This window comes from Solanum tuberosum, unplaced genomic scaffold (assembly GCF_000226075.1).
Source record: "Solanum tuberosum cultivar DM 1-3 516 R44 unplaced genomic scaffold, SolTub_3.0 scf00078, whole genome shotgun sequence".
NCBI classification, from domain to species: domain Eukaryota; kingdom Viridiplantae; phylum Streptophyta; class Magnoliopsida; order Solanales; family Solanaceae; genus Solanum; species Solanum tuberosum.
Genome location: NW_006239005.1, coordinates 934353 through 949440, shown reverse-complemented (window position 1 = coordinate 949440; position 15088 = coordinate 934353). Strand labels below are relative to the sequence as shown.

The 15088-nt window shown below is 32.9% G+C and overlaps 1 protein-coding gene and 1 long non-coding RNA gene across 2 annotated transcripts; one reads left to right on the top strand and one right to left on the bottom strand.

Moving 5' to 3' along the window:
* The first annotated feature begins 2318 nt into the window (after positions 1-2318).
* Positions 2319-8363, top strand: LOC102585809 (phosphatidylinositol-glycan biosynthesis class F protein-like). The gene is made up of 8 exons (XM_006346554.2): positions 2319-2608; positions 2694-2759; positions 2858-2900; positions 3694-3748; positions 5740-5788; positions 6011-6078; positions 6168-6276; positions 8149-8363. The coding sequence occupies exons 1-8, from the start codon at positions 2438-2440 to the stop codon at positions 8263-8265; spliced, it is 678 nt and encodes a 225-aa protein (XP_006346616.1). The 5' UTR covers positions 2319-2437; the 3' UTR covers positions 8266-8363.
* A 637-nt stretch (positions 8364-9000) lies between these two features.
* On the bottom strand, positions 9001-13458 carry LOC102585584 (uncharacterized). Its single transcript, XR_367248.2, has 2 exons — positions 13196-13458; positions 9001-9667 (listed from the first exon to the last, which is right to left on the bottom strand). It is a non-coding gene; the product is annotated as an uncharacterized lncRNA (long non-coding RNA).
* Between the last annotated feature and the right edge of the window lie 1630 nt (positions 13459-15088).

Here is a 15088-nt window from a genome sequence, read left to right as displayed (position 1 = left end):
TTGAAATTCTGCGTGTGCCACATAAATTAGAACAAACAGAGTAATAAATATTTTTTTCAAAATTATGTTAAAAAAAAGTACTACAAATCACAATAGCTAACAATTTAAAATATTTTTAAAATCATATAAAAATTTCAATAACTTCTCAAATTCCATAATATAACACTTAAATACTACATATTATATATTAATTACTATACTATAAATGACTTAAATACTCCATATTATCTATTACAATAATTAACAATTATTTGACACTTTAAATTCTATCAATGCCATATAAATTAGGATAAAAAACCTAACATATAATATTTAAATATATTTAAAAATACTATAAGTAATACTATACATTACAATAATTAACAGCTTCATTATTTAAAACTTATATACAAAATTTAATTGACTCTCTAAATTCTATTGGTACCACATAAAATGGATTATATGATAAACATATATTGTTTGAAATTGACGAAAAAGAAACTATAAATTACAATAATTAACAAAATAAATCTCTCGACTCCAACAAATCTATCAATTAATGCCACATAAATTGGGACATGGCAAATAACATATATTATTAAAAAATTAGGTTCAAAATGTACTATAAAATACAATAATTAACAACTTAATATATTAAAGAGACATATAAAAAATGCTTAATATTTAAAATTCTGCGTGTGCTACATAAATTAGAACAAACAGAGTAATAAATATTTTTTTCAAAATTATGTTAAAAAAAAGTACTACAAATCACAATAGCTAACAATTTAAAATATTTTTAAAATCATATAAAAATTTCAATAACTTCTCAAATTCCATAATATAACACTTAAATACTACATATTATATATTAATTATACTATACTATAAATGACTTAAATACTCCATATTATCTATTACAATAATTAACAATTATTTGACACTTTAAATTCTATCAATGCCATATAAATTAGGATAAAAAACCTAACATATAATATTTAAATATATTTAAAAATACTATAAGTAATACTATACATTACAATAATTAACAGCTTCATTATTTAAAACTTATATACAAAATTTAATTGACTCTCTAAATTCTATTGGTACCACATAAAATGGATTATATGATAAACATATATTGTTTGAAATTGACGAAAAAGAAACTATAAATTACAATAATTAACAAAATAAATCTCTCGACTCCAACAAATCTATCAATTAATGCCACATAAATTGGGACATGGCAAATAACATATATTATTAAAAAATTAGGTTCAAAATGTACTATAAAATACAATAATTAACAACTTAATATATTAAAGAGACATATAAAAAATGCTTAATATTTAAAATTCTGCGTGTGCTACATAAATTAGAACAAACAGAGTAATAAATATTTTTTTCAAAATTATGTTAAAAAAAAGTACTACAAATCACAATAGCTAACAATTTAAAATATTTTTAAAATCATATAAAAATTTCAATAACTTCTCAAATTCCATAATATGACATAATTTTTTTAAAAAAGTGTTATAAATCATAATAAATAGTACAATATTTCAACTACTTTAAAAGCATTATAAATTGTAATAAATAATACAACAATTTAAATTACTTATTACTTAAAATTTAACGACTTAAAAATATTTTTTTAAATGTATTAAAATTTTGGTTAATTGTCAAAACTTTACATGTGCCACATAAATTGGGACATGGACAGTCACACATATTTTTTTAAAAAAATTACATTAAAAGTATTCTATCAATTAACAACATATATTGTTTGAAATTGACGGAAAAAAACACTATAAATTACAATAATTAACAAAATAAATCTCTCGACTCCAACAAATCTATCAATTAATGCCACATAAATTGGGACATGGCAAATAACATATATTATTAAAAAATTAGGTTCAAAATGTACTATAAAATACAATAATTAACAACTTAATATATTAAAGAGACATATAAAAAATGGTTAATATTTGAAATTCTGCGTGTGCCATATAAATTAGAACAAACAGAGTAATAAATATTATTTTCAAAATTATGTTAAAAAAAAGTACTGCAAATCACAATAGCTAAAAATTTAAAATATTTTTAAAATCATATAAAAATTTCAATAACTTCTCAAATTCCATAATATGATAATATATATTGGGCCCCGTGCTGGCACAGGGTCCTATATCTAGTATATAGTTAAGAGACCAAATCGATAAATATATAATTAAGGAATTAAACCAATAAGTTTTTGAATTTTTAAAATACTAAATTTGGTAAGTGTATAAGTAAAGAATCATTTTAGACCTATTCACATTGATAATGGACTATTTATGGCATTTTCTCTATTTATTTTATCATCCAAAATCAATATGTGTGTCCATTGATTTAACATAATCGCGCACAAAGCTTGGCGATTTACAGCATAATTAAAGAAGAAGAAACTGCAGTCATGGATACTTTAATCAGTGAAAATGGCGTATTTTTGCCCATTCCACCATTCCAAGCTGTTCGTCTTCATTTCATTCTTGGAACTATACTGGTTTTAACTTCCATGGTTGCTCACACTTTATTTCCTATCAATCTCATCACGCATCCAACACAAACGCTTTTCATCATTTGGGTATCTATCAAATTAACATATATGGTACAAAGAGAGAGTAATCTCTGTAGTTGATTTTGAATTTAGGCTTCTTTTTTTTTTTCAGGGAATTGTGGGTCCTGTGCTGATGATTCTTTTCGGTCATCTTCGACAAGATATGGAGCAATGCTCTGTAATTCTAATCCTTTTTTTCGTGTGTTTGATTACATTGAATTTTAATATTTTGAATATCGTAAATCTCTCAATTTTGAAATTGTTTGTGTTTCGTAGTATTTCCGAGCTGCAGGACGAGGGTATGTGGGTCTTGTTGTAGGTTAGTCATTTTTAGAAACAAAATTCTACATTTTCTCTCTATATGTGGTGATTTGATGAAACACTTGCCGGAATGATGTTCAATTGAATTTTTTGTGAGTAATAAATTGTTGAAACAGACTCTCTATCTTCTCGAGATAAGGGGTATGGTTTGTGTACACTCTCTACACTCCCCAGACTCCGCTTTATTTGGGTTTGTTGTTGGTGTTGTTGTCGAGTAATAATTGTTGAATCCCTTAAACAACATAAGAGAGCGTTTTTCTAGATCACATTGATGAAAAACCTTCTTCCACGCTGTCAAATGAAGTTAAGGATTTGCATTGGGAAAATAAACTTTCCTTTTACAAAATAAGCATTTGCATTTTGATTTTGAAATGATTTACAGTGAAATATCTGTGGAAGTTTCTGAATGAATTCTCTGTATTAAAGAACAAATATAGCTTAATGGATAATGAGAATTCATGTAGCCAACGCAGGGATTGAGACTCTATGTTAATTGATTGTGGTACTGTGTAAGTTTATTACTTGGTTTAGAAGCATGTCTTTTTTCTCTGAATGCATCTGTTGCCTGAAGTCCTTGCGAACAGTATATGCCCCTCGAAGTAATGATTCATCCATTAACTGTGTATTCATGTGTTTTGCCTTTATTGGGGGTTTTCCTCTTTGGTATACCTCAAAATATTTCATGACAAGTGAAGTAGGTTTCATTAGCTGGGACTATATTAACAATATTCTATCCCCAATATTGTCGATACTCGATATTGCGAATGACTTGTCTTATTTTATGTTTGTAGGGGCCATTGTTAATGCACTGGGAGCTATTATCTTGGGAGCACCTGTTGGTTTCGAGTATGTAATCATATGCATTTGTTTCTCTCTGTTATAAGTATTTCAAATAAGTGAACTATGCTTGAGCTTGGGCGAAAAGGCGTTTGATCTACATACACCATAGATCTCTAAGTGTTCTCTGAGTTTCCAAAATGACCTCCATTTACCATTCAGATATGTTCTCTGTTGAATAAAACTTATATATTTCTAATACCGAGATGTTGTTTGTGTTTTTGTCTCTTATAACCTAGGAGTTATCTTGCCTCACATTGGTTGAGGAAATGCTTTGTGGTCTCCTTGTTTGGTCTTGGACAATCCTTCTCTCATGAGCTACCTTTTGAGGTTGAGCTAGGCCAAAATTACATTTTTTTACATGGTATCAGTGAGATCCATTAATCCATGCTGTAACTTTTTTCAATGTTGGGCCCTTGTGTTGTGTTATCCACGCTCCAGTTGTTGGTTGTTTGGTCCTGGTTGTAAGGGGAGTGTCAACTCCTACATTGGTTGGGGAATGGGCTGTGGTGTTTTTTTATGGTTGTGACTTGTGAGCAATCCTAATTCTCCCTTCATGAGTTGGCTTTTGAGGCGGAGTTAAGGCCAAGGTTCATTTCTTCACAATGTCTAATCACATTGACTACGTGAAGAATTTACAGCATATCTGATGATACACTCTCTGCTCATGTAAAACATATAATAAATCAAGTATATAAAGTAAATACAGTCGAAAAGTCATGCTCAAAAGAATAGAAAAAAATTGTTGCAGCGACAAAATAATGGAATAACTAAAGCTAAGGAACTAACAAGTAATACTATAATTGAAGAGTAAGATTGAATGGGGAGTAATAATTACAATACTGAAAAGGGAAACTAGACAACGTAATCTACTGACCTTTTTCCCTATTTCTCGACCTCTACATCTTCTTATCTAAGGTCATGTCCTTGCTGAGCTGCATGTGAGTCATGTTCTGTCTAATCATCTCTCTCCAAGAATTTTTTGACCTACCTCTACCTGCCACTATAGTCAACCTCATGCACCTCTTCATATGTCTGAACCATCTCAGTTTTGCCTACCGCATCTTGTCTACCGGTCACTCTCACCTTGTCTCGAGTAACTTCGTTCCAGATCGTAGCTTTGTAGTATGCCCACACATCCATCTCAATATCCTCATTTCCGCTACTCCTATCTTTTGAACATGTGAGTTCTTGACTAGCCAACGCTTCACCCCGTACAATATAGCTGGTCTGACCACCACTTTATAAAACTTACTTTTAAGGTTTGGTGGCACATTCTTATCACACAAGACACCAGATGCGAGCTTCCATTTCATCAACCCCGCTCCAATACGACATGTAGCATCATCATTAATCTCCCCATCTCTTTGAAATTTTTATCCTAGGTACTTGATACTTTCTTACTTCCACATTTGCCACGTGAGTTACATCACTAAACCTGCACTCAAGTATTTTGTCTTAGCCCTGCTCAATCTGAACCCTCCCTTTAGACTGCAAGGTTCGTCTCCAAACCTCTAATCTATGGTTAACTCTGTCATGTATCTCATCAATCAAAACCATGTCATCAGCAAAGCATACACTATGGCATATCTCCCTGAATATGCCGTGTTAGTACATCCATCATCAACACAAATTGAAACGGACTAAGTTGATCCCTGGTGCAGCCTCATCACGACTCGGAAGTTATCTGAGTCACCTCCCACTGTCCTCGCTTTGAGCTTGGCTCCATTATACATGTCCTTAATTGCTCAAATGTAATCTACCGGTACATCTTTAGCCTCCAAACGTCTCCAAAGAACACCCATGGAGATTTATCGTAGGTTTTTCCAGGTCATGAACACCATATGTGAATCCTTCTCCCTCTCCCTATACTACTCCATCAATATTCTTAATGGCTGTTAATTTGCTTTGATTTTATTTATCAGAAAGAAATTACTTTGATGTTGCTGAGCAAACTTAATGGTCCTTAATCCAATTTGTCCTTGGTTATCTCACTGTAGGTATTTTACCAAGACCCTGAATTGGTCTCTTCTGATGTCATCATTCACTGTGAGTATCCAAACTGTGGACTTCTATTTCCTGCGAAAAAGTTATCTCCTTAAAATATATTAAATAAGTCTCCAGTTTTGTTGTGGTTTTATTTTATGTTTTCTTAAAATACTTCGAAGTTCGAAGAAGAAAAGAAATTTCCAGGGCTTGATATAAAATTGTTTTTGTATTTGCGGCTTTGATAGTTGTCCTTTTCATGTTTTCTATTATGTTGCTTGGCAGTTTGTCCCGGCAGCTTGCGCTTTTGGTTCAGCTTGGACTCATTGGCACAGAGTATTTGCTTCAACGAAGTAACTTCTGTCTCCCTGATTAATGGGCATTTGATATCTTGATCTAAGAACTCTCCGTGATATATTTTGTGCATGCTTTATTCTTGCAGGGCATTTAGTTTTATAGACTATATGATCCGCCTACCAGCCTATGGAGCTGTTATTGGAGCATGGTTTGGTGCTTGGCCTATGCCACTTGATTGGGAAAGGCCATGGCAGGTATGCTGCTGTAAACTTGGATAGTTGGGACATCTAATGATCAGTCCATAAGTCAGTCCAGTTGCAGTAACGGTTATGGTCCATTTTCATCCTGAATCTTTTGAGGTTCAGATTTGATAATGTGATTCAGTAAATCTATTTCTGCCCAAAGTTTGATAAGTCTGCTAACAAAAATTGTTTCGTGATAGAAAAACATAAAAGTTACAAGGCAAACCTAATCCATCAGCTTCTATATTCCTATTTGTCTGAGCTTTCGAACAAGAAAGTTGTAAACTCAGATCAGTTAAACTTTCACCTTTAGCATACTTCAGTTTGGTAGATCAAACATGAAATCTGAATAGTACTTCGTTCTTTTTTTCTGAACAGCCCACGTCCCCAAGAATTGTACATTTTGTATAATTTGTTTTTGCATACACTCTTTTTCTGTTTCCTATTATAGGATTGCACCTTCTTGGCACCAACATGTCCTTTTCTTGTCTAAAAAAGAAAGGCACGTATTGGAAAACTTCTCTGCTTTCCTACTCTAAAATAAACCATAGAGAGAGAGTGAAGAAGTTTACATTCTTTGGTTTCTTTCTTTGGGAGGAAATCAGATATGCATTGTGTTCCAATTATGCTCCCCTTTGGTGAATGCAATCTTAGGTGTAAGTCCACTTTTTGGACAAGATCTTGAGTGTTTTTGAATTATGGTTAGAAAATAGCTCCTTCCTTATTCTGATCTAACCAAAATTCATTAGATTAGCACTCATGTTGTTCCATCTTTGTGCTTTGATCTATTAGGTGTCTGTCGTTGCTGCAAATATAATTAAGTAAAAGTGTGTCTCATCCATTAGACCTTTAGATGAGATGGTCATGCAATTCAATTTAGTATTAAAGCAGGCAGAAGCTCTAGGTCCGCATCTCACCACCATCCATTATTATAAAGTATTTTACGTGATTGGACCATGTAAAAGACAATCAAGCCCACACTTGAGGAGGTGTGTATAATCATCAAATAAATAGAAGTGTATTCTCTCCTAATAGCTTAAGCTTTTAGATGAGTTAATCACACATGTCATTAGTAAGTGAGCAGAAACAGTAAAAAGATGATGCTTTTTTTTCATTACCAAAAAAAAAACATCAATTTGTGGGAGATTGGAATTAGATGTCTATAGCTATCTAATCTTAATGTATGCTTTGCTATAAACTGAGTTGTAGCTGCATCCAAGCTCATTGACTTTGCCAAGACATTCTTTTTGACTTGTTCTCTCTCTATAAAAAATTACATTATTTCGACAACTAAGTTATTGTGAAGGACCATAAACAAGAACAGTAAAAGTGGAAAATTTAAGACAAAGAAACTGTGTATGAAGTTGCATCTTGCTTTTGTTCATCTGTTGGTAACTTTTCAGGATATGCCAAAGGTGTGAATTATTCAAGCGCATTGTGATTGTTTAATCAAAAATAAAATGGTCCCTTCTTATTGCTGTTTGGAAATTTTCTCAACTTTTTGTTTCCATTATCTTGTGTATTTTTGTGAACTTTGTAACAATTCATCTGCTCTCGACTGATAATTTCACCAATCTATTGCAAATTCTGTTACAGGGATTTTCACTTCTTGAGTTTGACAACTGGTTGAATGTAGTGTTCTAAACTTAAAGTATCCTCTTTAGAGCAAGTAGCCAACCTTTTATCTTATAACTAAACAGTGTAGCCAATGTTCTATGAAATCTAGACTACCCCCTTCCACCTTTGCAGGCAAAACTTCTGTTACGTGTTGTGGTCTTTGTGTACTTTTGATTTGCTACTCTGCAGAACTATCCGGGCTGTAAATTGGATATGTTGGGTTTCTCTGTTTGTTTGTTCTGATGTATGCAAAATCTGTGATTGTAGGAATGGCCTATATGTGTGAGTTATGGAGCTATGGCTGGCTACTTGATGGGGCTGGTCGCATCCTCTGTTTGCATTATCTTCCATAATCGTCGCCAGCAGCATTTGAAAGGAGAGTAGTGTAGGAATAGTTCTTTTTGTACTTGTTTACTCAGCTTCATAGCAATATAATGTCCAATTTTGTTCTTTATATGATTCAGTTGTCCTCTTTTCTTCGATTCTGTGTGGTTTAGTTTTTGTTTTTGTTTTTTGCTTTGGTGAATGGTGAAATAAAAAGGTAAGGGAAAGCAAAGAGGATTTCAGAAAGAAAATGCTATAGCCTAACTGTGAGGAAATGCCAAGGAGGAGAATAACACTATTGTGTAAACTCACGACCATTAAAGTCGATGAGTATGATCTTATTATATGTTTGAACCCAAAATCTCTAGTTAAGAGTCGAAGGACTTTATCTATCCCAGTTTGCTCCGTAATGGTATTTCAACAACTTCAGAACATATATTATTTGCAAATACTGAAATAGTGTTTGCATATGCATGTACAGAAAAGGATACCATCCAAAAGCTCATCTTTAGATTATATATGTTGAAAATGGTAATGGGTGTTTCAATCTTGTTGGATGCAGTCAAGCATAATCATTTCTCACAATTCTCCAATTAATTATATTTCTAACTTTTATATCCTGCGATCGATCATATCTGTATATATCGTTGACCTCTTGCCAGTTGATTCTGAGAAGCTTTATTGAGATCACAAAGTATTTAAATCTCAAATCTTCCCCAGCACCCTAGCCCAAACTATCAAAATACAACCCTATATTTCAAAAGAAACTGAAGCCTAAAAAAGAGATTTGAAGGGCTAAAATATCCTTACACTTGCACATTATAATGCTACATTTCCAGTTGATTCATCACCACATCATCATTTACATCTGTATGCCACTCAAACATTCACATCGATTCCGTAGCAACAGAGAATTTTCACTGATGTCAAACAGTTTCTTGGAACAAAATTTGTGCAATTTGATATATATAAACAATCTATTGCACACAAGTCTGAAATAACATGTGAGGAATAGTTACCCTGAGTTACATGAATATGCCCCTCATAAGGAAAGGAGCAATCATTCAGCAAAACGCTATTTCAGCTAGAAAATTATCAATGTGCTAGAAGAACTTGAGTTTTCCATTACCCATCGATGTTTTTCCATGCTCTACATAGCATGCTGCTTTTTGAGTTCCTTTCAAGCCAGAACATGAGTCAACAGCCCCTAAAGTGACTGCAAAGTAGAGATAGATAGTGCAGAGACATGCTAGGAGGGAAAGCGCAGTTAACAGGAAGCGGTGTCGCTGAAGTAGAGTCGAACAGCTCCCAAATTCATCACCTCGTGATTGTTGTCTTTTAAATGATGATGAAGTTGAAAATGCAGTCTGTGACTGTGACCTCCTATGAGGTGAAGATATATTAACTTCAAGAACCATAGCTTATTCACCGAATCTTTTGCAGCTCGACACAATTTCTGCACCTACATAAATTCAACATAATAAGCATTAAGAGTGCTACAAAAGAGGTTAACCAGCAGCAATTAACAGATCACACATTTTTCTTTAAACACATAATGTGTTGCGAAGACAGTTTTATACTACAACAGGCAACACTCTGAGGCTCTTTAGAAAAGATAGTGAGATAGTGCTGATGCATTTTAGCTATGCAAGTGGAATGTTTCAGCAAATGCAAGTTTTTTTTACAAGTCAAAAAGTTTCATTAATAAACACTAAGTAGGTGTCAAAAAATAAGTACAATAAGTGTGTGGGACTCTGATTGAGTCATACATAGTCTTCCGCCCAAGTTTTAACCATCAAATACAACATGGTGTCACTTCTCTTGAGTCCTACATTGTCTCCACAGTCCACACCAAGTTCAAATACCAGCAGAGGCAAAAAATACTACTCCCTCTGTCTCAATTTATGTGGAATGGTGACACCCTTTCCTTTTTAGTCCATTCCAAAAAGAACGTCACTTTTCCTTATTTGGCAACTATTAAATGGCATCATCCTCATTTTATCCTTATTGGGTCCCACTTAACATTTTATTGTGAAGAAAAGTCTGCAAAAAAGTAAAAATTAGCACCAAAGTGACTCTAATAAGGGCACTTTGGTAAACAAAAACAAAGTCTTCCCTTATTTCTTAACTTCATGCTTAGTCAAACGGTGTCACATAAATAAATTGGGACGGAGGGAGTAGGTGATTTCTTCATATCTATTTAGGTTTTAGAGGATAGAGTTATTTGGTACCTGTGTTGGTGGGAGATAACAGACATCCCGTAAAGTTAGTTGAAGTAAAAGTAAGTTGGCCTAGACACCACAGTTACGGAAAAAGAAATAATACATGGTATTTTCTCCTTACCCCAAAAATACAAGTGAAAAATAAGTTCTTTTAATTCTTTGTGCAGCTATTTCACTATCATGAAACAATCTTCTATTCTGCTCGTTCCATATACTCCAAAAGAGATGGGGTGGTTTCGCCTTCCTTTCATTGCCGATCCTCTCCAATCTCCAACTTGCAATTGATTCCTTCTATTGGAGTTCAGACGAGACTAGTGTATTGTCAACAAATAATAGATGAGATATAGATATATTACCCCTCCTATTATCATCTACCTCGAATCCTTCAGTTTCAGTGCTACATCTGTGTCGACACCATGTGGATGTGGGAACTGATATGGTCATCCAATGTTGGGTACTTTGACAAAAATCGAGGGAGAAATTTGAGAACAATTTCTATAATTAAAACAAAGCGTGAGGTGAAATTGAAGAAAATGGAATATCTTTTATATAGAAATTTCTATGTCATTCCTTTTCCTTATATCTCCTTCTGGAAACCTCCTCTTGATCAATATTTTCTCCTCGGAATACCTTGTTAATTTTCCACATAGGGTGTGTTTGGTATGAAGGAAAATATTTTCCATGGAAAATGTTTTGTTGAAAATAAAGTGACTTTTTATCTTATTTTCTAGTGTTTGGTAAGTAAGCAAAAAAAAAATCATCATAAGAACATTTATTGGGGTGAGATGAGGTGGTGAGTGGGGGTTCAAGTTGCCGGGGGGTGGGATGGTCAAAGGGTGGGGATCCAGAGTGTTGAGTAAGTGAGGAGGAAACAGTGAACTTGGAATGTCACTTAGAACTTGTTTTCCCTTCTTCCATTAGGAAAGTCATATTTCTCATTTTTAAGGAACTTGCTTTCTTAGAGAAAATATTTTTCAAAATATTTTAGCAAAGCAACCAACCAAACATGAGAAAATTGAAAAACATTTTCTGAAAAAATATTTTCCTCCATAGCAAACACACCTATAATATCTAATAATTCAGACATATAACTCTAATTTTAGATATTAGAGGTTTATTAACCGAATCCTTGCACCCGTATCCTTAACTAAATCCATACCTCCGAAAAATTTGGATCAGGAAGGATTCAACCTCTTGACCCACACCGATATCGAACACCCACACCCGAATCCTATAAACTTAGTCTATAAGCCTACTGAAAAATTTAGATCATGAAGTATTCGACCTCTAAATCCACACCCATATCTAACACCCACAACCGAATCCTATCAACTCAGTTTATAAGCCTTCTGAAAACATCTATTTAAAAAAAAATAGTAATGGTTAGGGGTTCTCCTGGTCTAATTCCCTTGAACTTCCGAAAGAATCCTCATGGAGTACCATTCACTAGGATGGATACCTTAAATCAATCATATCATTTGCCGAAAGGGATGCGCATCATGAATTTGTCTTCCTCCAACAAAGGCATTCTAAGATTTGAGATAAGATTATCAGTTACCAATTTCATCCTACCAGCTAGAACCTTGTATATTATTTTATACACTCCCTACAAGACTAATGAGTTTGAATTCTTTTATATCACCTTCATTCTTCTTGGGGTGAGCACGATAAAAGAAGAGGTGAAACTCATCTCAAAAGTCCATGTGTGATAGAAGTGGTTAGTGGTCTAAATATTACATTCCATGTCACTAACAATTACCTAGCAATGAAGAGCATCATAGTGAATCCATGTGATCTGCATTTCTACCTCCTCTTTCTTTACACTTTTCTCCAAAGTATCTTTTTCCATCAAGGTGATACTCCTAAATGAGATTCCGTCCAATGTCAGTCTCCAAATTCCCCCTTTCCATGTATAAATGCTTGTAAAATTGTACTATTCCTTAATTTCCTCATCCCCAACATATTCTCAATTCTCATTCATCTATCTGTACTTTCTCAATAAAGTTATATCTCCTACAATCATTGACCATCCTGTATTATTGTGAACTCAACTATGTTATTCACCTTGTCCAAAAGTCGATTGTATCAAACCTCTAGAATTATCAGACCAAGACCTGTTTCTGGTCCATAATTGCAATTAAGCCTCATATACTTGTTCTTCAAAAAAAAAAAAAAAAAACTGAATACCTTAAATCCCTTCCCAACTGAGCATGTATGATTCACAAAGTTGAAACTCACTAGTCCGTGTGCCTCAATCCCAGTTAGAAGTCGCTTCCTCAACAACTATCTTTAGAAAATCCTATCTCTCTCTTCAACACTTTAAAACTAGCTAGAAGGCTTCTCTTAAAGCAGAAAAAATAGGAGTTATAGTAATTTCAGCTATTCGATTCAAATAAGTGCCTCACTTCCTTTCCTTACTACGATATGCCCTAGTTAGAGTTTGTAGTAATGCAAACTTTTTCAAGCTCACTATTCACTGCACAAAATTAAACTCCTCTATTCCAAATGGACGTAAACGTATATATGGATCTCAATTTTATGATACTCCTCCTTATTCAATCGAATAAGCTAAAAAAAATCCCAGATTTGTCCAACGAAAGTAATTAGACAATCACTCAAATTAATCATCTAACAGGAAACAAAATAAACCAATGAATTGTACAATTCATTGGAAATACAACAGATCTGCAAAACCGTAGGCATATATCTAAAACAAAAACATACAAGTACGCCACAGAATTGAAATGTGAAAAGGAAAAAGAGCTTACGATGAAATGAAAGCGAAAGAGAAAAAGGATGTCCTCAACCGATGGATGGCGGAGTTAATGGCGTCGAAGATAGGTCCTTTTCCCAGCAAAAAGATAATCAATGTGTATGTGTGATGTGAGAATGGGAGCTCCCCCTTCTCCTTGTGTATCAACTCGACGGTGAGGAGAGATCCCCGCAACGACACCACAGTCGCACACTTGCGAGACCAAAGTCATGTTAGTTTAATGCTCAACTACTCTAACCTTAAGCTTATTAATTACGAAAATTTATATAACAAGGTAAATATTTGATATGTATACTTGATACAACTGTTTTAGATCAATGAAATTAATATAATAGTCTTTGATATAATTATACTCATTGAGATAAATCAATTATATTCGTGATACAATTAATGATTAGATATACAAAATTAATTTTGTGTCTCTCCTCCCAAGGCCGTCTCGATTATAACATCACTAAAGCAATTTTTTGGGGCCTCGGATTTTTTAGAGCCACCAATTTATATATATATGGAATAATGATTAGTTAATTGTAGCATTCTTTCTTACATTGCTACCTTTATATATGGAAGAGAAAAGACATAAAGTGACACCTGAAGTTGTTCCGAATTTCCAAAAATACATCTTAACTATGTTGACGTCCTATTACCCCTTAAACAATTTCAAAGAGAAAAGAGATAAATGTTTTTATGGGCTTGTTTTGTAAGAAATGTATGCAGAAGAAGAGAATAATTCAATCTTTATACAACTTGTTTCTAGTTTGATGATGAAGTTTTTATAGTCTTCTAATCGTTAACCGAATGAACCTTGAATTATGATGAAATTTTTTATATTTCTCGAATCAGTTTTCGATTCAGACATAGTATAAAATCAAAAAGGCTTTAATCCCCATAAACCTTAAATACAACATTGTTTCTAGTTAACGGTGAAGTATTTATATTCTTCAAATCGATTAGCCTTAATATTCCTGACGAAGTTTTTAAACTCTTCAAGTCGGAATATTCTTTAGTGTTTATTAAATTAGTGAAGTTTCAATATTCTTCAAACCAAATTTCCAATCTGATTTATTCAATGAAGTTCTTATATTCTTCAAATCAAAGGAGTAAAAAAAAATCAGAAGATTTTAATCTCCAAAAATCAGACACAATCAAATTTCACGTGAAGTAAAAAACTACAAGAGTTTTTTTATTTCTTCTCCTCCAAACAGAATACATATTAATAATAATAAAGTATATATTCTGAGATCATTACATAATGAACATCTATCCTAACATTTATGAAATAAATCTCATAACTTATAAGGGATTGAAAAAGAAATAATCAAGGGAAATAAAAATAGGACCTAATTTTTACTCTCATTGAATCATATTCTATCTATCAACAATGATTCCATGTAAGTCACTTTTCTTGCTCATCTTTTTTTTTCCAGTTTCCATCATATTCCAATTTTTCTTAGAAGACATTGAATTCAACGAGAAACTAAACTCATGTTCAAATATTGTTAGGAGACAACATCTGTTCATTTACTTCTTCTCATAGCTATATAAAAACCAAAAATACAAGACAAATAATTAAAGTGCATCTTGACCTTTATGCACAAAATAGTTTTTCTCATTGAAAAGAAAATTGAAGGGGTGCAATGCTTGAATGTACTTGGGAAGAAAAAAAAAAACTACCCATCCAAGAAAAACTTACTACAGAAAATATAGTTGAACATATTAAGTTGCCTTCCTAAGCAATTGAACTTTGTTTCCATTCCAGAATTCACTGGAAATGTGGTATCATCTGTTCTTTTATCATCACAAAGTCATGAAGACTTTTATTTTGAATTAGAAGTAAAAGATCTCAAATACAACAAACCAAAAAAAATAAAATTCTTAAGCTTGTTAT

What these genes read in the sequence shown, in the direction of transcription:
- LOC102585809 (XM_006346554.2), top strand. Translation starts at nt 2,438, where the DNA reads ATGGATACTTTAATCAGTGAAAATGGCGTATTTTTGCCCATTCCACCA. An exon ending in AAACGCTTTTCATCATTTGG is followed by an intron (nt 2,609 to 2,693) that starts GTATCTATCAAA and finishes TTTTTTTTTCAG; the next exon opens with GGAATTGTGGGTCCTGTGCT. An exon ending in GGAGCACCTGTTGGTTTCGA is followed by an intron (nt 3,749 to 5,739) that starts GTATGTAATCAT and finishes ATCTCACTGTAG; the next exon opens with GTATTTTACCAAGACCCTGA.